This window comes from Aulostomus chinensis, chromosome 15, assembly GCF_037954235.1.
Source record: "Aulostomus chinensis isolate RoL2024-O1b breed Wild chromosome 15, RoL_Achi_v1.0, whole genome shotgun sequence".
In the NCBI taxonomy this organism is placed as follows: domain Eukaryota; kingdom Metazoa; phylum Chordata; class Actinopteri; order Syngnathiformes; family Aulostomidae; genus Aulostomus; species Aulostomus chinensis.
In genome coordinates, this window is record NC_141334.1 from 1,868,070 (window position 1) to 1,891,307 (window position 23,238).

At 47.7% G+C, this 23,238-nt stretch overlaps 1 protein-coding gene and 1 long non-coding RNA gene across 9 annotated transcripts in view; one reads left to right on the forward strand and one right to left on the reverse strand.

The window, feature by feature from the left end:
* The window catches only part of ncam1a (neural cell adhesion molecule 1a), a 242,629-nt gene extending 221,099 nt beyond the window's left edge, over positions 1-21,530 (forward strand). For 5 of the 8 annotated variants that reach the window (XM_086227250.1, XM_086227245.1, XM_086227248.1 and 2 more), the window contains 4 exons: positions 15,617-15,824; positions 16,615-16,731; positions 18,193-18,642; positions 21,375-21,530. In XM_086227250.1, the coding sequence (XP_086083376.1) occupies positions 15,617-15,824; positions 16,615-16,731; positions 18,193-18,642; positions 21,375-21,489 (890 nt within the window). In that variant the 3' untranslated portion in view covers positions 21,490-21,530. The remainder of the gene's footprint in view (positions 1-15,616; positions 15,825-16,614; positions 16,732-18,192; positions 18,643-21,374) is intronic. The other 3 variants (XM_086227251.1, XM_086227253.1, XM_086227252.1) reach the window with 1 other exon arrangement.
* Positions 9,591-12,477, reverse strand: LOC147248125 (uncharacterized). Its single transcript, XR_015119567.1, has 3 exons — positions 11,430-12,477; positions 10,967-11,075; positions 9,591-10,880 (listed from the first exon to the last, which is right to left on the reverse strand). It is a non-coding gene; the product is annotated as an uncharacterized LOC147248125 (long non-coding RNA).
* Positions 21,531-23,238: the final 1,708 nt, after the last annotated feature.

A 23,238-nucleotide genomic window follows, 5' to 3' on the forward strand; every position in this document is an offset into this window, starting at 1 on the left:
TTATTCATTCCGGGTCTTGCCAGATAAAAAACAGGTCCGTTCGTGATGCATGCAGCGACGTGTCGATGCAGCGAGCCACTCTGAACATGTCCTTTACACAAGTCACAAACAAAAACATGCAACGTTCTGCTCTCATCGCAGGGTGATGAGGTCATCCAGCACTTCAAATGTCAGAAGCGCCACAGAATCGGCAGCTGGGACGAACACGTGATGCCTCGCGCGTCTCAGGCTTTCGAATTTTCGACTTCCCACAGCCAACAGTTTTCACTGGACGTTATGTTGTCAGTCTTATCAGATGTTGAATTCTTTCAACACAGTTGATTTATCGGTTCATGTGTGATCCAGCGTGAGGGTTGATGACTGCATCCGGTGGAGTCTCATTTCTGCGCCGCCCTTTGTGAAATTTCCACGAATCCGAAGATTTGTAACGTTTTGACTGAAGTTTTAAATAACAACTATGAAGTTAACAGTCAGGAATCCTCTTTCTAATCCTCTTTGTTCCATTCAAAGACAAATTTATTTACATTTTAGAAGATGCTGCTGACCTCACACAGTTTCCCACCTGGGCAATAATTAAAGCAGATATTAAAGCGTCTCGCTGTATTTTCCCTCCCTTGGAGACATAACTCCTATCACAGGACTTGGCTCTGCTGATCTTCCCGTGGCGCCGACGAGGCCGCGGTCGCCACTTTGGTTCACTGAGCAATAAAGTCAGAGCAGATAGCAGTCAGAGCGAGAGCACTTGATCCAGTTAAGACTGAATTCAGCTCTACTCCAGTGGTCACGGTCGGCCTTTGCTCTCTTGTTGTGTTGTGTGAGCAAGATGCACATTTTATCTCAGGCTGCCTCCCCACTGCACTTCTCCAGGGCCCAAACTGAGGTTAAACTTTCCCTCCTGTTGAAAAAGAACTGCTTTCTCCCCATCATCCTGTCTTTCTACCATCCACACCTTCTTTCTCAGGGACTTTTATCTTCCTCCTCTTCATATGGGTCCATTATTTTTCCTTGTTTACTGGAAGGACATGGCAGGTGTAAGCTGCTAGCGCTTATTTACTTCAGTCTGTTTGTGGTCAGTCCCCCTCGCGACACGACACTGCACCCGCCAGCGAGCTACTTCTGACAGATATGGATCACCTTTTGATGAGTAGTTGTAAAGAAATACAACAAATATGAATATAAGATTTATTTCTCGCTGTACAATTTTATTTTGCGAGGGCACCATCGCCACATCCTTTATCCCCATCAACGACGATTATGATTGGCTCACAGAAATAAAACAGGCCAGAGCGCTTCTGTGGGAATAAATCACATTCATTCTTTATCTCAGGATGATTTAAAAACCTTTTAAATTCCAGGATACCCTAAAAACGGAACATTACCTCTGCAGATCGGGGCTCTGTTTTTACGTGGGTCTTTTGGTTTGTTTGGCTGTTAGCAGAACCAAACAAAAACTACCAGCCAATGAGAGCACGTAACCGCAAGGCGGGTCATGGCGTGGCTCGTCGTTCAGTCTTAATGGAGAAAGGGGTGTTTGATTCCCAATAAATCTTCAGTTGATTTGTTAGTACGATCATCTTTATCTTTGAAAGCATCGTTCTGTTGCCACAATTAGAAAAGACTCCAAACCACCTGTTTTTTTGCTTTTTCTAGCGGTTTATATTTCACAAAGCTACAACGTCTGGACTCCCGACTGTTCACCTCCAGTCAGATGATAATTGTTTGGTAGACAGACCAGTCGCTGGAATCCTTCCCGTCATGCCAGACGCTGATAATCGTGCTTAATCATGTTTAATAATCATCTCAACAAGAACAATTTCCTTGATATCACAGTTTCACGATGATGCCAATAATTATTGTCCCTATTAATAATTTAGACACAAAGAGACAAGAAGACGTTTAATGTACCGCAAGTGTCTCCTTAAAACAAAGAGACCACCTTTCCTTTCATCTTCTTCCTTTCATCTTCTTTACTTGAAAGAACACACAATCTTTTTGGACCCTTCTGTCCTCTGTGAATGAGTCAGTGAGCTGAGACCAGCTGACCGCTAGTTAGCTTAGCACAATGAATAGTGGTGGGTGGGAAGTGTTAGCATGCCTTCATCAAAAATCTTGAATTCCACTGTTGTCCCAAATGTTCTAATAATAGGAAAAATGATAACTAAAACAACAAAGGTGAAATATTTAAAATGAGGGACACTGAAATGTTAGAATCAGACACATAGCCGGAACTACTTTCCTGACTGGGCGTAGTGATTTGACGCAGCAGCCAAAAAAGCTCCACTGTAACTTGGAACCTGATCTGTTTTGATGATGTTTGATAGATGTATGCTAACACCTCCCACCCACTACCAGTCATTGTGCTAAGCTAACTAGCGTGGGTCTCCGCTCCCTGGAGAAGGGGTTCTGTCTTCTCGCCTGGCTCTGGAGACGATGGGATATAAGACAGTTTCCCCCAAACTTGTCGTGCTCCTTTCCCTTTTCCCACTCGTAGTCACACTTGCCTTCACTCTCTCCTCACCTGTGTACCTCTCTGACCTGATGACAGGTGCTCCAGTGCGGTGGGGATGCAGCCTTTTTACTGTCCTTGCATGATGCCACTTCCAACTGTATTAATTCTGTTTGTACATCATCGGAGACCCTAAAAAGCAGCTGCTGCTAGTGCATGGCACATAAAGAAAGCAGTTATTTTCTTAATGCGCTTGCTGGGCAACAGCCATGTAGCAGTGGGAGGTTTGGATCACTTAGAATACGAGCTGGCCTACTTCACGTGGGCTCCCTCCAAGTCAGTCCCCCTTTAATTCTCTTAATTGGTTTCGTTTTTTTTTTGTTTTTTTGTTTTTTGTTTTGGTTTGTTAGTATTTCTTCCAGGTTTTTTTAGTCTTGGATGGATGTAGGAGAAGTTACTTTTAACTACAACATCTGCATTTGAGTTAGGCTTCTTGGTAGCATTTCCTGGAGCAGCTGCTCTTTAGTAAACATGTCCTGCGCTAAAATGTCACTGCACTACAAGTTGTGAATGCAGGGGAGGTTGAATTCATGTGTTTTGCTCAGAAATCAGTCACATACGTAAACGGCTTGAAACCCCAAAGTGGTGTGAATGCATCTCATGACGATGGCTCTGTGCAAACATCTCACGTCACCTGTTGCTCGGTGAATCTGGTCTGTCGCAACAGTTTGGCTCAGGCAATTTGGGTTCTCTGCTGGGCAGCCTCGGCACGCCAAGACTCACAAAGAAGCTGCATAGAGTTCAGTCATCATCTTTCCAGGCCAGAAACATCAGGCAAAATAAACCACGCCTTTGTAAACGTGTAGAAAAAGGCAGGTGTTGATGCATCCAAATCTCCCCGGCTAACTCTGGAGTCACACCAACAAACAGCTCCTGAATTTTGCAGTTTTGATAACATGAGTTCACCCATTCATTCATGTCATGGACTTGGCCTTCATAACCAGCTTCTGTTGTGGATGTGTGGTTTTGCATGGGCCGCCCCCTCCCGCCATGACCAGTGGTGTCGCCCCCGCCGTCCTCATGTGCACACATCCTTATCACTGAAGAGCAAAACCTCCTGACGCTGTCCGTTTCCTAACACGCACACACAACCGTAGCTGCAACAGCAGACGCGCCCCGAAGGAAACCCGGATCACAGTTAAAAGCCGTTTCTCACCAGTGAGATGCAAAAACACAGCGTGGCGATCGCCGTTCACCATCAGTTCTTTGTGTTGTTGCGTTGCGTCTGACCCTACAGTAAATACATGTGTGTAATCCCCCAAACGGGCAGGAAGGTTTTACTGTCACTCAGATTTTCAGTCAGGCCACTTCACCAACGTGAACGTTTTGATCGCATCAAAGGACAAAGCCAGAGAAGTGAAAGAATTCTGCTGACAGCTCACGCCAAGACCATATGATGTCATCAAATCCAAAGTGTCATCAGTTGTTCTTCGGTGAGATCAGGGTCTATCATACCCAGCTAGCAGATTTAATCGGAGTCCCTCCTCAGTTATGGATTTATTCTGACAAGCCAATGCGGGTGATCACATGACCTCAGGACCGACAGAGCCGATCATGTTGAAAGTTTAGTTCCCTCCGATTTGATCCGACTCGTGTTTTATGCAACGCCTGGTAAAACAAAGTGGCGTTTCAGAGGACGTGTCACAAGAAGAAGTGAGTGAAGTCAGAGGTGTGGTGAGCTGCAGTCGTACGAAGAGGGCTGTCACTGTGCTTTTGTTCCTGTTGCCTGTAAAGTTGGATTTTACAGTAAAAACAAAAGAAAAATCATGCTTGGTTTGAAACGGCTTTTACTGGGCATCAAAGTGGAAGTGTTTCTGATCTGTCAATCTGCAAATTCACTAAAGGACAAGGATTCAAGAGCGTAGTGGGTATGCTGTCACTGAGAGGCTGCGGCAGCGTCACCGCTCCGCTCAGCGAGCGGGCGGGCGGGTATTGAATTGTCAGTATTCCAGCGTTGGCTCTCGCCGCTAAAGACACACACCGTCAGACCCCAGAATGTCCATAATTTCTCCATTAACGACCTGATGTTGTAAATAATGAGGCTTTTAAATCAGGTTTAGTGGCACTTGACGAGCGTACACTTGCTTACACCACTGGCCATTACAGACGATAAGAGCCCGACCCCGTGGATGTGGTCCTGCATCCAGGTTGTCATCTCTCGTATCCGAAGCTGTGCTACCGATGACTGAGTAACCCGTCTTTGTTTGTACTGAACCTACAGCAGACCTGGACTGCCGTGTGTTTGAAACCACTTCCGTTATGTCCCTCATGTCCTTCATCCCATGCCTGCCATCACCTACGTCTCATCTGCTGTGCTACTAACATGCTTCTTTTTTGCGTTAACCCCTTCCGTTTTTACTCCTTGATTTCTAATAACCTATCAGACTTGTTTTTTCTGTAATTCTGACCTATTTTTCCATCTCTTTTCCCTCTTTCTCTCCTGCTTCCTGTCTCTCCGTGTCCGTCTCATGTGTGAACTTCTTGGACACCTATGGACCATGACATTGTCATACACACAAATTTCTTTCTCTGTTTGTGCCTTTTTTAATTTGTTTGTTTGTCACATGTTGTGATTATCACTCTGATGTGGGTATTGGAATATATATTTGTCATCTGTGGTTGGTCAATAACCTCAGCTACGCTCGGTTGCTGGTGCGTGACGTACAGTCTGGCAGCTCTTCTGCTCTCCGTGCTGACGGTGCTCTGGCTCTCATAAACTGGTTTCACTCGAGGAGAAAGGATAGTCTGAGCCTCTAAAATCCTCTGGCCCGACTCCTTTGATTTCTATGCCTTTTACCCTTGTGCAGCCACACACAAGAATAAAAATAAGAGTTTGGTTTCATGATGTTACAGGTGCTCAGTACTCGCATCATTCGGGGATTTAGATTCTGTCGATATTTCTGTTTTCCTCTGTTTTCATGTGAATAGATTTAGGGAGGGAACTCTGTAGAAGGTAATGTCACTGCTACGAGTTGGGTGCTCTATGATGTGAACAAAGTATTGCAGCTTTGTTTTAGTTAGTAACACATTCATAATGCCTTAATGTGATCTTAACTGAACACAACAACTTTTTGGGAAAGTCTCTTATTGTCCATCGTCCTCAGAGCCAGACACGAAGTTTGAAACCCTTCTCCAGGGACCTGAGACCCACGCTGGTTAGCTTAGCCTAATGAATGGAAGTGGTTGAGAAGTGGTAGCATAGCAGATCATGGAGGAGTGTGCGCCCACCGCCTGGCTTCAGCAGCGACTGTATGACTCAGTGCACGAGTACATGCCACCCGACTGAGTCCAAAAATAATCAGACCTGTTTGATATGTTCTGTCTCACCTTGGGAGGAGTCTCTCCCTGACTCGGGACAGACCAGGACGGACTCAGCTCCGTCGTGGATTGGGTATAAATCCTGGACGACAACTACGGAAAAAGTCGTCCTAATTTCCTGCGGAACGCCGCACTCGTGGAGGAGAGAAGGACGTCCTGTCCGTGCGACTCTGGCGAGGCTGGACAGTAAATTCTTCCCAAAAAGTTGGTGTGTTCCCTTAAGAGGAGTTATAAATGGAGAAATTACCTTACAGTTTGATGTGTGTCTACAATATTCTGGCGATTGTAAAGAGGCTTTTATTTTGGAATTTTTTGCCCTAGACACATCATTCCACTGTTCTGTCATAGACGACACTAAAGCATGAACACTGCATGAAAGCTGACACGAGGCATGATCCAGTATTCATGAATGCTATGCAGCTGCTTTGAAGCTCCCCGGTCGAGCATTATGAATGTGTTAACCAGACGATGAGTACAAATGTTGTGCCTAATTTCTGTTCTTTCTTTTCTTTTTTGTTGTTTTTTTTTTGTCCCTTGATACGAGTCTTGTTGTACAGAGTGAGAGAGCAGACAGAAATTTAAAGATTGCTTCTGGTAATCATTTTCCCAGGCACTTTCTAATGTCTCATCAGTTTCAATTACATTGTTATGTAACCACCTTGTCAGGAGGTCGTGCAGAAACACTAATCATGTTTTGTGACAACGTGTACATAATCTTTTCAGATTGAAATACAAGACTCAGCTGTGTTTTTGACTCGACTCATGTTGTCTTTTTACATGAAAGCAGAGAAATGTCTAAAAACGTAACTGCAACAGCTGTTAAACACAAAAAAAATCTCATTTTCAATATTGTAAAATGATTTTATTGAGACATTTTTGAAAGTACATATCCGTGTATTTCCATGTAACCATTGTAGGGTTGAAATAAATTGTGTTTCTTTTTCTTTCATGAACATAATGGCTTTCTGCAGCTATAACTACACGTACTGTCTTGTACTGTTCATCTCATGGAGTGTGAAGCTGATTTTACGCACAGTTTTTTCTCTGGAGCTTTAACAAAATGTCTGTCTTGCATGACTGTTAAGATACTGGAAGTCTGCTGAGTGCAAAAGATAAAACAGGCATTTTGAAATGGTAAAAACCTTATACAGAGACTGTGGAACTATATATGACACGTTTTTGTGAAACTAATCTGGTAATTAAATTTTCTTTCAAATTTCCTTTTTTTTTTTGCATTCACTACAGGGTTTAGTTTACTATCTTTACCAAAGATGTATTCGATGATACAAACACACGCTCACTCTTGAAGGATTTGAAAGGTTCCCAAGTCACTTTTCCCACAGTGACTGATTGGGGACCAGCATCGTTAGAATCCTCCCGCAGCAGCTCAGTCGAGTACCAGCAGGTTCCAGGAACGAGTCCTAAGATCCGGGAACCTTTACAATTATAGATCATCAGGTTCCCTCGTCTCCATGTCGGTGGGTTTTCTTGCTCAAATGTCTGAAGTCAGTAAACGTGAGCTCAAAGGTATTTGAATATTTTGTTGTGCCGCATCTCTCTGTCAACACCAGTTGATGTCCAGCGGTCGCCAGCGCAGCGGCGAGGCTCTCCTCCTCGGTGGTGGATGAACCGCTGGTCCCGGCACCTTCGCCTCCCGCCTGAGCTCTGGCTGCTGGTCGAGGAGGGCGGCAAAGCCAGACTTTGGTTCTTCCACAGCAGGGGGTCACTGTGGGCTGGAGAGATGGTACAAGTCCACTGGGAACCATGACAGGAAGCTGCAGATACGCTAACACATGAGTAGAAACGCTGCGTCTGCTCAGCCCTCAGCTGGTCGCTGAAACACAGAACATCGAGATGATTTCCTTTATCTTCAAAGATTGTAGGTGGCAGGCAAGTTATTTTACATAGAAGTCAAACCTCAAGCCTTTTTTTTTGTTTTATTTCATCTTTCTATCTGCTACAGAAGCAGAAAAACAAAGCTTTCAGTGGATGTCGACAATTCTACTAAGTTTTCCTGAGAAGTTGATCAAGTTTCAGGAGGTTATTCAGAGAAACACCAGAGGTGCCTCCGGGTGTTTTTAGGTCTAAGTGGGAGAAGACTGAGCAAAGAGCAATCTGGAACTGTCAAAGGTTTTTCCATCTCACCCCTGAAGGGGCTCACTCAGGTGGATGAGGCCCAAGAGGCTCTCATCCCCTGAAGGAACCTTCCTGCCAAATCTGCCCGAAGGTAGAAGAACAATTCTATGTGGTTATGCGCCGTTTACTCACTTCTCTTTTGGTTCCAAACCTTAAATCACTCTTGTGTTCTGTGTTATTTGTGGCCGGTGCTGCTGGTGAGCCTCCACCAGAGGGTCGACGAGAGTTGAGGTGTCTCTGTCGTCTGATGGTTGCTGTTGCTGATGGCGCTGGTTTCATTTCTGCTCACCAGGAGCTCCAGCGAAGTCCTGGACTCGCCTGCGCCGCTTGTAAAAGAATATTTCTCAGTAGCCATAACGACACACGGCAAACATACAGTAAGAGCAGGTTCTCCTACTGAGCATGTGCACCAGAGACTTCCTGTTAGCCCCCTGCTAACAAATGTGGATGAATAGATGCAGCTGATGGGTTAGTCCTGTGGTGCTCCCCAGCTTGAAGGGGGCGGAGCTATGACAGGGACAACTCGATGGGAGGAATTAACAATGAACAATTAGGGAGAAAAAAACAAACCCTGTTAGTGAAATGAGTCTGTAGTGGCTTGGTGCCACGCACAGAACCACCATTTTACAGCCGAAACTGTAACCGCACGATGTTCCGTACTAGGGCTTTAAAGAATTTCTTCTATCTGATGGAGTTTTAATTCTTATGTTGTCTTTTATTTTATTTTGTCACTATTATTATTATATTTTATAATATAATGACAGAATAGCAGCCTGGGTAATTCATCATGAACAGAAAATACTGTCTGTGTCCCATTGGACGCCACTGTCGTCTGGCATTCTGTCTTCCTTCATCCTCCATAAAAATGAGGTTATGGCTCTTGCTTTTCAGGCCATGTTCTCATCAGGCAGTCAGTTCTCTTCCCTGGTTGTTGTCATTGAATACTTGAAAACATACACACTCACACACACACACACACACACACACACACACACACACACACACACACACACACCTTCCTGCATGAGGTGTTCTGACGGATCTTAATCAGCCGGCGAGAAGAAGTCAGGTTTTCTGCATCTCCCTGCTTCCTTGTACCCAGAAAGAAAACAGGATTTCAGCAGGGTTATGTTGGTGGAACAGCACCTCATTGTGGTAGCAAGGAGGAATGAAGCCTGTCAGTCTGGAACGTGAATTATAACAGACAGAAAGTTACTATGCTTGTTAAACTCTTATCCCGCCCCCACCGCCCCGTCGTGATCAGAGTGTGTTCAGCTCCACCAGACTCGTACGATAAATATTTCTGCCACTGAAACCTTTCTTGTCACCATCTTTCCGCGTGTCTGATTGAGATGTTCTTCTCTGAACAGGCTCCACGCTGACCGGCTCCCTGAGTCTGTCCTCTGCATGTGGACCTCTCAACTCCTGTCCAGCACAAATGTAAACTGCGGCACTTCGAGTCGCCAATTTAATAACTGACTGTAGTGAAGCAGCTTTGCTCAAGCAACACCCGGACCGACTTGATGACCACAGTGACATAAAAGTGAATAAAGTAAAAACTACACAGAGTAGCACACAAAAATACTCAAATGTGCCAGAAGTAATAAAGAAAAGCAAAGTTTTCATAAATAACCTTTTTTATTGTGAAGTAACAGAGACAAACGAGCAAACATAACTTCAGGCTCAGGCCCTCATTAAAGGTGGAGGGTGGAGCTCGGCCAGCAGAACGAACGCTAGGTTGACTGTTGAAAAGATGGTCTCCATCATCGCCAGAGGCAGAGAAGAGAGATGCCCCTCTCTGGGGAGCGGAGGGTGATGCTAATTAGCTTAGCACAATGAGTGGTAGTGGATGGGAAGTGTTAGCCTGTCTATCAAAAGTCAACAAATTATTGTATCCACTCTCTCTGCATTAACATAAGATGATCATGAGGAGGAGGAGGATTCCTGCCGACAAAAGTGTGCTGTTCCTTTGCGTATGTCCTCCTGTATTCATACGCCAACCTAGCTTGTAGCTCGTGGCGACCGCGCTGCGTCACAGCTGATGGGAGGCGGTGGAGGTGATTGGCTGAGAAAAGAAGACTTTGGCGGCAGCCAGATGGTCTCATAAGAATGCTGAAGTCACCAAGTGGCTAGTTGAAGGTCATCAAAGATTCAAGGTGTTTCTACAGGTATTGCAGAGCACCAGTCCACCAGTAGAGGCGGGGCTTCCACCTGGTGTCTCACGTGTGGACAGGTGAGGTCCCTCTCTGGTGTGTTTTCTCGTCTGGTGTGAGTTTCACCTCCAAGTGTGTGTTCGGTCTGTCCTCTCCAGGCCTCCGTGGTGAGAGGTTGTCTTTTCTCCTGACTCTCCCTCCTGGTTGATGTTGTGGTCAGCTGATCTGCTGCATTCCTTTCTTGTGCTGTAGCTTCAAAAGTAGAACCTCTGTGTATCGCTTGCACAGTGTGGAGTCAGGACGCTGCACTGAGGTGCTGTGGTGGCGGTGACCGAGGTGACGACTCCTCCTGCTGGAGGCGATGATGTAATTGCAGCAGAGAGGTGGTGGTGGTGCAGTCGTCCTCCTGTTCACTGACTGCTGTCAACTCTGACTCCAGCTGGACGCCGGGTTCACCTCCCTGGTTCAGCTCGGACTCCTGAGCCGGTCCTCAGCTGTAGACGGTGGCGTGCGGAGGCGTTTGGTGCTTCAAGGGTTCTCTGTGGAGGAACACGTGTGCTCTCTCTGGTCCTGGTGTGTCTGAGTCGTCCAATTTGTGGGTGTTAGTCCCTCTGCTGCTCACCTGTGAAAAACCTTAATAATCCATGTGAATCATGTTTGAGTCCCTCAGTGATGCGTTCCTGCCACCTTGACCTTTGACCTCCTGCAGTTCCTGTAGACACCTTTGGTGAATTAGATGTGATTCCCTCGAGGTGTTCTGTTCAATGCTGTGAACGTTAACACTGAGATTAATTAATGGGTTCATTTTACTTTAACACAAATGAAGAATTTGCCAGGTTTGACCGACATTTACCTGTAAGCCTGAGGCGCCACGCCGGAGCTTCCCTCTCGTGCTCCGTGATGAGGCTCGCGGAGGTGAAATAGTCCGGCACAGCAGAGCTGACAGTTCAGCAGCGTCGCATCTGGTGGACAGAGGAGTCACAGGTTCAGGGTGTAGCCACGCCCCCTGGAATTCACCCGTAAGCGTGACAAATCAGCACTCGTGGATTTTTAATCTTGAATTACAGGGACAGTCGTGAGTTGGAGGTGTGACGGTCCATCAATCACGTTGGTGTGATACCAACAGAAGCGCTTCAAGACCGGCGCACATGAGATGAACTAAAAATGCTTTTAAGGTCAAAGGTCACTGCGGCGGACATTTTGGAGTGAGATTTCTAGTTTTAATCATTTCACAGCTGTGGTTAATAGTTAACAGTGCTGCAGCAACAGCTGTAGCTGTCGACCACACGACTCTGACTCGTGTTTGTGCTGCTGACCTTTGTCACCGTTGAGCTGTCACAGACGTCTGGTAGACGCCGGGGGAGGCGGTCAAGTGGTCCGCTGGTCGAGGCCTCGGCGTCAGGTTAAAGAGGCGGTAACATCATCTGTGGCTGATGGAGCTGTTTCATATTCCTCCGGTGCAGTTTTCTGTTAAATGTCTACGTCACAGACGCCGCCGCCGCCTTCATATCTCACACGCCTCCGTCCAGAAGCAACCGACTGATTTAACTTTCACACGCATGAGCAGTTAAAACTGGGGTGAGTCTGCATAAGTGACTGAGCTTCCGTACAAGCTGACGTAAATGTTTGCTTTGGACCGATGGCGTTGGACGCGGCTTCGCCAGTCAGTCACGTGTAAATATTGGTGTTTGCCGTCTGCAGGAGCTCACCGGGGTCCAGAGACGTTTGTGTGGGTTCAGACTCGCTGTGAGTTTGCAGAATCACTTGTGGGAGATTCTGGGAGGTTGACGAGGAAAGAGCTCGGCACCACACCTCTGGCACTTATTGATTTCTCTGGAAAGTGCAGTTTTCCCTGAAACAAAGTCTCGTCAACTGTCTTTCGGGGTTAGAAGCTCAGCACTGTACCTGACAAGCCTGCAAAGAGAAACGTTTGTCCGTCCTGACACGTAGATTTATGATTCCTCGCTCAGAGAGAACAGTGTGTGAACCCCCCTCGGCTCTGAGTACACGCCACATGATTTATTGTGCCTGTTAAAATGCAAATGAAGCAATGAGCAGAAGGAAAACACGTGTTGTCTGCATCACGGTAGCCACCTATAAGCAAACACAGCTACTTGTTAGTTCGATCACAGCCATCAGAGGAAATTAAGGATTGCAAACTACAGAGCAGCACAGGAGAGGAAGCTGTTGAATTTAAATTAGACGACCGAGGTTGACCACACACGCGGCGCTCTCACGTGAAAAATGAATTTGTCATACAAGTGCAGCAAACAAACACGAGACGTCGGAGAGGCATAATTCAAGTAGAAATGTTATCTGTGGCGGCAAAGCTGCGTGCATCTGAGGATTCCTGCTCCTCTTCCTCCTGCTGCTCGTCCTCCTCTTCCTCCTCCTCCTTCCTCCTGCTCCTCCTCCTGCTCCTCCTCCTGCTCCCCCTCCTGCTCCTCCTCCTTCTCCTCCTCCTGCTCCTCCTCCTCCTCCTCTGTGTCCCAGAGGAGATGAAGTTCCTGCCTTTGTGTCATTTATTTCAGGTTAATGGGGCGTTCAGGGGACACTTGTAGCGTCTGTGAATGTACTTCTCTGTGCTGTATAAGTCATGTAAAGTGGACCAACTAGAAATTGTCCGTGTTGACTAAGATATTCATTCCAGCTCACGTAGGCAGGATCAGCGGCGTTCTGAGGGTTCTGGTAGGATCAGAGGTGTTGGCTCGTCCCCGCTGCTCCCGTCGGGTAGAAACCTCCATGACAGCTATGAATATGTCATCAAAGGTATTTTAATGTTTTACTGGACAAAAGGCAGCATTTGATCCGTCAGATACAGAAGTGTTACGGCCCCCCCCCCCCCTTGGCTGGCTTTGTGTGTGTGCTGCACAAGCTCAGTAGGCTTGGTCGGCCCGGTGATCCCAGTCCAGTGAGATGGTGGAGGGAAGAGCTGTTCTGCTGGCCGTGACCGGAGACACTCAGCACTTCATTTTCATGAAGCATTTTTTGATGATATTTCACAAATGGTTATAAATCTGCTGGCAAATATCCAGCAGCTGCATGTCCACAACTCCTCACGAGGCGTTCCTGCAACACGCGTGAGAGGTTCTGGGTCCTCAGCGGCCGGTGTCGTGGGTTCAAGCTCAGTGTTTGCTGAGCCAACACAGTTTAAGACCCCTCGGCTCAGGAAAAACCAGGATTCAGGTTAAAATACGACAAAACATCTCACTAAAACAACGGCAGGACAGAAACGCGGCTGTGGAGGCCTCGCCGTCTGGCTCCTTACTACGTGGATTATATACTGATTACCTCCCCCGCACCACTCTGAGGAGCAGCCTGCTCTGTTTCATTAGCAGGAGCGTGTTGAGGCTCGGCAGTAATGGATGAATGGAAACCATAACACAGCAGAACTTCCTCCTTCCTCTCTCCTCCGTTTCAGGGGTGTTTGCTCTTCTTGGCTCTGGGGGCTCCGGCCCACAGGGGCCCTGTCATGTTTTTGTAAATTATGAAAAACCAAAGCACCAGAGTGACAGTGTAACAACCCGGCGTCTCTGCGGAGGAGGAGCGATGAGGATGAAATCCTCCCGGTGTGATCCATCAGCAGAGGAGCACAGCAGCTTTACAGGAAGAGACAGTAAATTCTGATGTTTATGTTGGACGATTTATATCAGACGATTCTGTCGTGGCTGCAGGACGATCATCCGTCTCCATGTGGCCGGTTAGCGCTGCTAACACTATTAGCACTATAGATTTATCCAAGGGTTCCAGAGTGTTTTTACCTGAGGCCTCAGGCTCTGATGGTGCTTATACACACACACACACTCACTCTCACTCTCACACACACACACACACACACACACACACACACACACACGCACACACACCTGGCACCAAACTGCTGCTTATTACCATTTGTGGAGAGATGTGGTTGAAATATATTTATATAAACTTACCCTTGGTCTGCTGAGTACTTCCAGTCTCCTTCGACAGTGAGATGACAAACACAAGAGAGTGATAAGCAGTATTTTTACCGCAGCAGGCAGAGCTTCACAACTCAGCGTTAAACAGGCTTGAGTTACTTGCGTTATTTAATGTGTAAAATTGTAGAAGATTTAATGTTTGTACTGTCAACCAGCCTGGTTGAATGAAAGCTCCAATGATGAGATCATAAAAACGACCCGCGGAGGTTACAGACACGGGTCACCGACCAGTGTTTGGGTCTCCTGCTCTTCTCCTGGGATGCGAGTTGTATCCAGAACTGTAAAGTTTAGCTCTGTCTGGGGGAACGTCACCGAATGCCAAGATGAGTGATGAGAGGGAAGAAAGCTGATGTTGAAATGCAAAGCCGTGACGCTCGAGCGCCAAATCCTGTTCATTCTCTCCTGGCTGTGAGCTTTGTGTGAATTCGTCTTTTTCAAGAATAAGCAGCATTTGCACTTTGCCCTGGAAGTCTCGATGTGGTGGCTGCTGGTTTCCTGGTGATAAACAGCTGCTGAAATGAGCAGTAACCTTCACGTTACCTCAGAGGGTTTGAAAGCAGCCGGGAGGCGGGAAGCTCGCATCCCTCCTCCTGCGTGGTTTCTCGTGTTTGTAGGGTGCATTTACACTTCTGCAGTTCCACCAACAAAACACTAGTGGGCAGCGGCTTCTCCATGCAACTGACTTGAGTTTCTTCATGAACTTCGAGCAATGGCGGCTCAATCAGAGCGAAGACAATCACATACACGTTCAGCTAACTAGCATAGCAGCTTCAGTCCCCAAGTCCAGTGACAACCGTTCCAGGTGAAGTTGAGTCAGTAAACTGGACGACAGCCGCCAGTCCCAGCAGATCCTGGTCAGTTGGAAGTATAAACAAATGTAGCAGTAGTTGAAGCTCTTCATCTGTAAAGAAAACACACTTCAGAACTCAGGATGCTTCCATGTGTTTCTCAGGATGTAGAACTCATAAAAGTGCTTCTGAACTGGCGACATTGGCTATCGGCCAAATTAGTTGTCAACATGACGGCAAATCGGATAAAGTCAAAAAATCCATTAAATCCAAAACATCCACAGCCTGCGTCCCTGAGGAGAAGCTGTATCAGCAGATGAATCGGCCGGGTCTCCAGGGATTGCTGTCACTGTTCGTGGCAGGAAGTCGTCTTCTGAAAGCCTGAGTTTCCTCCCCAGGTGGATTGTGGGACACAATCTGAAAACAATGTGTTGTTGTGTCCTCAGGGACCTGCTGGTGATTCCAGCATCCTGAGACGCCTCCATAAATACTGGATGTGTTTCAGGGAAATCTGATGTTCAATATTATTCATATCTCAAAACACGATAGGAGCCTGTTATGAAGGTGTCATGTGACAAATGAGAGGTAAGACATGGGAAGTTGTAGTCGTGAGCTTCAGCTCCTCACCATCTGTCTCCCTCTCTCTCTCCAACTTTCTATTCCATCCTCTTCATATTTAACCCTTTCCTCTTTCCCAACTCCTCCTCTTCACCCCTTTTTCCCACTGTCTCTGCTGGTGTGCCCCCCCCCCAGACGCCACGGAGGGCGGCTCAGGCCTGGGCACCGGAGCCATCGTAGGCATCCTCATTGTGGTCTTCTTCCTGCTGCTGGTGGGCGTTGACGTCACCTGCTACTTCCTCAACAAGTGCGGCCTCCTCATGTGCATCGCCGTGAACTTCTGCGGGAAGGCCGGGCCAGGCGTCAAGAGCAAGGACATCGAGGAGGGCAAAGCAGCGTTCACGTGAGTCGGCGGAGCTCCTGAGTGACGAGTCTCACCTGTCCAGACCTCAAACACTGCTGCTGCTGCTGCTGCTGCTGCTGCTGCTGCTGCTGCGTGGAGCTCCAGCTCCGCTGCCAGCAGGTCTCAGCTCAGCTGGGGGAGGGAACTCGTACTTCTCCATCAAGACAGCTGACAGCTCTCCACATGAACTGTACAGCAACTAAATGCAACTAAACACCGAGTCGAATTCACAAACTGGACCCTGCAGACAGCAGCAGATCCCAGCACGCTTTCTTACAGTTAAATATGGAGAACCGTAGTGAACGCGTTCCTTTTTGCGTGTTAGCTTTTGTTTGATGAAAATCTTCTGTTCAGTAAATTGAAACATCTCTCGTCTTAGCAGCTGGGAAATAAATATTTCAACCCAGCAGCTCACATGAAACAGATTTAGTGAGCGTGAACAGTGGTTTGTAAGGAGGTGATATTTGGCACGTTGGATCTAAATATGTCATCGCAGCGAGGAAGCACTTTTGAGCTCAGCACAATCAGCGAGCGGGGAGTGACGCTGACAGACGAGCCTCAGGGGAAACTTTCCGCCAAAGCCTGCGTGTGGAGGATGATCAAATATCGGCATGAGAGAGTGTTTGACACCTCAAAGGATTCTACCAGTTTGCATGCTTTATCCCAGTAACCATAAATTCAGCTTCACGCTGCTGCTGATCACCTCCCACTCCCGTTAACTAGACGTTCCTCCCTCACAGGGCTGAGTTGTGTGTCAGCTTTCTAAGTTTGTGTTGCATTCTTACACCAGGAAAGACGAGTCGAAGGAACCCATCGTTGAGGTGAGAACAGAGGAGGAACAAACCCCAAACCAAGAGGGAGGGGGTCCCGCTGAGCCCAACGAGACCACACCTCTGACAGAACCCGAGTGAGTATGAAAGAGTGATGGGGCCGAGATGTTCTGAAGCTTACAGCTGCCGTATTTGGATCGACAAGATATTTGCAGTGAATGTTTTGACAAATAACACACCTGGATTCAAATATTAAGACAAACTTCTTGCCAACTGTGTGTTTTAAAGCCTATCAGGAGCCCAAAGTGCAGCTCACACCAGGTAACAGGTGTCTACAGGTGTCACAAGAACCGAGGGAAACACATTTATTGTCCATCGTCTCCAGCGTTCCCTAGGGAGCTGAGACCCAGGCTAGTTAGCTTAGCACAATGGCTGGTAGTGGGTGGCAAGTGTTAGCATCAGCTAGCTCAGGTCCAGGCTAGGTAGCTTAGCCCAATGGCTGGTAGTGGGTGGGAAGTGTTAGCATCAGCTTGCTCAGGTCCAGGCTAGTTAGCTTAGCCCAATGGCTGGTAGTGGGTGGGAAGTGTTAGCATCAGCTAGCTCAGGTCCAGGCTAGTTAGCTTAGCCCAATGGCTGGTAGTGGGTGGGAAGTGTTAGCATCAGCTAGCTCAGGTCCAGGCTAGTTAGCTTAGCCCAATGGCTGGTAGTGGGTGGGAAGTGTTAGCATCAGCTAGCTCAAGTCCAGGATGCTGGTGTGTCCAGGAGGAATCCTCCTCCTCCTCATCATCAGTAGCAGCAGTCGCACTTCTAGTCCTCAACAAACGTTTGGTTCGGTTGACCCAAGTTCCAATGGAGCTTTGGAGGTGCTGTGTCAAATCACTGCGCCCAGTCAGGAAAGTAGTTCTGGCTACGTGTCTGATTCTAAAAACAACAATGTCTCACACTTGAAAATAGTTTCAGTCGTGATGCTGCAGTTTCTAGATCGGGCTCGATTAGATTGCTAGCAGCTAACAGGCTGTTGCTACGTCTGGAGCTTTGGTTCTCTGAAGATATTTTACTCATCTTGGTGATGAAAAACCGACTCTGGAGGAGGAGACTGCAGGCTCCAGGTACACGTTTGTGGAGACATTCAGATTCAAGGCTATTTAATGAGCTTGAAGGTCCGTTGTTTAGAACATTGAGTTGAAGAGGTATTTTGTGGACCTGTAGACACCCTGGCACGTGTCCTCGCCCCCTAGTGGCGAACAGCAGTGCCTCAAGTCAAGTCCTGAGTTGAATTGAACAAATATTTCAGCTCCTACAAACTGCTTCTCCTGGGGTCTGTGCTCTATTCTGAGTTTCACAGTAGAACCTTAACCTGTAGAACCCTTCCTTCTCCCTGTACTTTATTGTTTTACTATTTTTGTTCACCCTCCCTGAGTATTGTGTTGCTAATATTTTGATTGTGTTTATGTTACTTTGTCACCGCAGCACAGTAGCACTCACTCTGCCTTTTTATGCCCTGACCTGCACTCTCCCTCTACCTCTTTATTTTTCTCACTGTCCTTTTCCCATCACCCCCCCACCCCTCACTCCCCCTGCTCCTCCCCACCAAACAGGCCTGCTGCTGCAGACACCACCTCCACGGTGGTGACCTTGCTCCCCTCCGCTGCCACTAATTCAGTTACTGAGAGCTTTAGCATGCGGCAGAGCAGTCCTGCTAGCAAGCCGCTAACGACCAGCGCCTCCAGCCCGACCAAAGCTACCCCCGACAAGTCCTCCCCCAAAAACAGTCCTGCAACACAATCCAGTTCGCCCAAAGTTAACACCCAAGCTGATGTCGGGCCCTTGGTCGACCTGAGCGACACCCCTAAAGCCCCTCCCTCACCCAACCTAACCACCCCCGTCTCAGAGCCAATCAACCCGCCCTCTGCTAACGCTGAGGGGCCACAGAACCAGTGTGACCCAGTCAAAGCCCCTGACAGCCACCAGAGTAAGGACTTAGATGGCCCGACTGAGGATGCACCTCATGCCCAGAGCACAGACCCGACCACACCGGCCCAAAATGAGTATGAACATTTCCATTTCCCCATTCCTCAACCTGTCTCTGCTCCACTGGTAGCATCCCAGTAGCGAACCAGAAGCCAAGTTTGCTATCAGAGCCCCAGAATCTGCTCGGTCCTGCAGGGGGGTTCCATTCCCATTGGCCCCTCCTCCAAAAACCTGTGAGATTTTAAACTGGATTTAGGGTTATTGCAGAAAGTAAATTCTGTGGTGAATAAAAAGGGGATTATTAGAAGCATTAATGCAAGTGCTAAAGCTAACGTTAGCCGATGAAGGAGCTCCACCACAGTCACATGACTTCAAGGTCACCATCACGAACCTTCAGGCTTCCTCTGCTTTCACCCTGATGACCTTTGGTGACCTCCAATCCTCTGTAGGCTCCTGCAGACAGGATATTACACGATGGAACATACTTCCTGTTCCTGCAGTCGAAGAACACATGAATGCATCTTCAGCTTTGGTAACCACAGAACCCAGTGAGTTCCAGATGAGGGAACCAACACTCGACATGAAGGTGACAGTATCACAATGTAGGGATAATAATAATAGTACTAATGGCGATAATCGACTCCTCGTAGAACGACCTGCCTGTGCTACGTCACCACGTCTGTTATTCATCAGTCCACTGCATGTCTGGGTCAGTTTCTGAGAACGCTCGAGGAAGGTCAGAGGTCACTCTTAGAGGTCACATGATGGGATGCCACCAGTGTCTGTCTGTCATTCCTCCACCTCCTCCACTTGTCTGTCTGCTTCACCTTCAAATGCCATGAAGCTTCTCTCTACTCCACCCATCACCAGTGAAGCAGCTGTAGCTGCATCAGCGCGCGCAACATTTCATTCACACCCGAGCACACAATGCTGGGGCGGCTTGGCGAGAATTTCAAGGATGAATCAGGTTTGTTACAGGTCTGCTCCTGCTTCTGTGGCTCTGGTTACTGTCAGTAGTAACGGCTGCGCTGTGGTTAGTTGCTACACTGATGGAAGGAAAAGAAGCAGGTGAGCGAGAAATGAGCAGCGACCAGAATCCGATTGCTTGTTTTCGTGCGTCGTGGAGTCCGTGTGTAGCGACGCCTGGGCTATAAAAGACAAAGCTAAACTTGTCAGTGCGGGAGTCTGTCAGGGGAGTAACATTCAAGTCCCGCCGCAGCACAAGAGGTTTTGTTCTCTCTACAAAACAGAATAATCTCTACAGAACTCGACGGAACCTGTTAGACTTGCAGGGGTGAATGAAGATACGGAGTCACAGAAGTGTCAGAACTTCCTCTTCGCGTGTCTGTTTTCTGTCTGGGCTCCTTTGTTTCTCTGGAGCGATGAAGGGTTGGTGTTTGTCTTGGCGTTGTTCACGATCCCTGACAGCAGATGAGCTGCGGAGGTTCTCCGACCGGCTCGCTGGGATGAGCTCAGACTCCTGATGGATCCGCATCAGCGTGATGAAACCAGACGTGTCACTGGAGGAAGTGTTCTCCAGAACTCTGACAGGAGTGAAGCGCGGATCTCCCGCCAGTCCAGACATGTCTGTGTGTGGGCTTTCTTGCACTTCAGCGGCAGAACCGGTGTTTCACTCCTTTATAAAAATATCTGAGGAAAGCATTTCTAGAGACCATAGAGCCTTAAATAGTGCAGACATGAATATTTCAGGCTCTTATGCAAGAATCTTTTTCATTCCAAGAGAACAACAGCAGGATTCTCCTGCTGAACCGGTGAAAACTGATGTCCCACAGCTGATAAACTCCTGAGAAGTTGTCCGACGGTTCCAATAAACGTCTCACGTTGAGGAAACTTAGCCTGGAGGTGGATTTTACCGTCGACGCCACGGTGATTTGAATCCACGCACATCAGCTAAATGAATGTAAATCTAAAACCTGAGATTTCTCATGTAATGACAGGATGGGGGGAGGGGGACTCGTATTTAAATGGACTCTAAAGTTTCCTCATTATTTTTTATAGATTATTTTCTGGTTTTCAGGAGTCCAAACCTGTTCTAGCAGTTTTATTAAAAACAACAATTTCCTGTAATTTCTTGTAAAATCAGCAATAACGTTTAATGAGGGTAAAGAAAAAAATATGTTTTAGCGTTTCAGTTTTTTTGCCGTGTTCCGGCGCCCCTGCTGGCGGATGGCGGCGGCGAGGTGGCGGAGCGACGGACAGAGCCGTCTTTATTTCCAGGAGCTTTTTTGAAGCAGGGAACAGACGAGGAGATGAATGTTTGTGGCACAACAAAGAATTCTGTCTCATTCAAAATGGAAGCCAGGACGTGACAACAAATGTGTTGTAACAGGAGAACAAACGCTCGTGAGCGTTCCGCTTCAGTGAACTATGGCTTTCCAGGCTCTTGTCACTGAGCTGCGGCGGCGGCGGCGTCCAGACAGCTCGTAATCCTCTTGTGTATTGTAGCTTGTGTTGTAGGTGATGGCTCAGTCTTTCATTCGTCTGCTGTAGCGGCCGCGTCCCATTCCACATCAGCATTCATTGTTCCCTGAGAAATGGCTGTGACATCCGTGTACTGGTATTTGATGTATGGCGAGGATAGCGAGCTGATCCCCTTATGTGTGAAATGCTTCGGTTCCAGGAGGGGAAACAAATTCCCTCAAAGCATCTTGCATGTTTCCCCCATTTTTTTCATTCTTTCTTTGAAAAATGTCACAAAAGGCAGAACAGAAACTTCAGCGATGTGATTTGCTGTTAACGGTTTTCTCTCTCTCTCTCTCGCTCTCTCTCTCTCTCTCTCGGACCGTAGTGGTACGACTGTGAAAGACGACAAAGGCGAGACGGAGGTGAAGAACGCTACAGCGGAGGTGAAGACGGTACCCAGCGAGGCTCCCCAGGCCAATGGCAATGAGAGTAAAGCGTAATGTCCCGGTCTGAGAGAGAGACCGAGAGAAGAGGGAGGGGTCTGGGCTTTTTTTTTTTGGTTTTTGTTTTTTTGGGGGGGGGGGGGGGTGGTTCTAATGATGGTTGGGGGGGGGCGGGAGGGATGGGTGGGGTCACAGTCACTGAAACCTCAAACCAATATCTCACACACACACACACACACACCCCATCCCATTAGACAAAATGACTAAAAGCTAAAAAAAGAAGAAGAAGAAGAAGTAATCATGGGTCTCTTTCTGCGGCGCCGTCTGACCTCGTGCACTCGCCTTAGTTCCTCCGCTCATTCGTCACAGGAGAAAGTGGCTGGACAGGAAGTTGATCAGCTGTGACAGAGTGGACGTCACGGTCCTACGTAAACATGGACTGTAGCTCACAGATAACGGCCTTGATGATGTCAGGCTGCCACCGCCCTCCATGCAGTACGCTCGTCGTCGTGGTGATGAATTGTGTCTTTTTTCCTTTGTCAATACTTTGTTGTGTTAAAATAATGTGCAGACATTACTGCCTATTTAGCTTTTTTAATGTGTTACTTCCAGGGCTGTAGGTAGACCGTTAGCATGCCTGTTTTTTGCAGAGTTACTGTATTTCTGTACGTGTTGCTGTCGTTTGGTTCCTCTTATTTGTTTTCTTTTGTTGTTATTTTTTTGTTTTCTTTTGTTTTGTTGTTGTTTTTTTAAATCTGGGACCACAATGATGAAGCAGGAGCAATGAGAAGCAGAAGACGACACCGGAGGAAGTTTTCCATGCTGTTTCCTCACAGTCCCCGAAAGATTCTGTTCATACCACTAAATGTTTTTTTTTTCGTTTTTTTTTCTGTAATACATTTTTAAAATAACAGAGTTGCTGTCGGAGAATTATTGGCCCGGTCGTCCAAGCGCTGACTTCTTGCGCTGCACGAGCCGGACGGCGGCGGCACAGCGGTCCTCGTCCTGCGCATGTTTTTGGAAAACAAGTCAGAAATCTTCTTCTAATCTATTCGCCCAAGTTCATTTTTTTAGCTCTGCAGAATTCGTCGATTGATCAGGGAAACGTCCGCGTTTAAAGACACGCCAGCTGTGAGGGAAGTCTCTCATCGTCCATCGTCCTCAGACCGAGACACTTCAGTCGGAGACCACCGCTAGTTAGCTTAGCACGGTGACTGGTTCTGGGTGGCTCACAGCCACTGCCCGGGTCGCAGGTCTCCGCCCAGCACAGAGGAAGGACCATCTTGGTGTCCGTCCCTGGAGACGATGGACAATCAGCCATTTCCCACCGTGTTGCCATGTCCCTTGTAAGATTGTAGGGTCATTTCCATGACCGTGTGACCAGGTGACCAATATACCAGGTGTACTCACATGGTTTTATTAAATGTGGGAATGTCACCTACTAACTGAGCGTCCCCTGCTAGCTCAGTTTGCCCAAATCCAGTTCCTACCATGAATGCCATGGATGTCACTCACCACCTTCACCACAGGAAGCCACAACCCTGTGGGACATCCGGGGGCGGTACCAGCTGTCACAGGCTGCTCTGATTGGTCAGAGTGACACTAGTGGTTCGGGCACCAGAGACCGTCTCAGTTTCCGGGACGTTCTTTGTGACCTCACCTGTGGAACTGCTTTCATCGCTTTTATCAAGAGAGACTTGAGTCACGGTTGCGCGCCGCCTGTCTGGTGGCTGACGCTGTTGGAGAGAAGAAAGTCTTGCTGTTTGTGCCCAGATCGAGGAGATCAGGCTGGTCTGACAGTTTAAG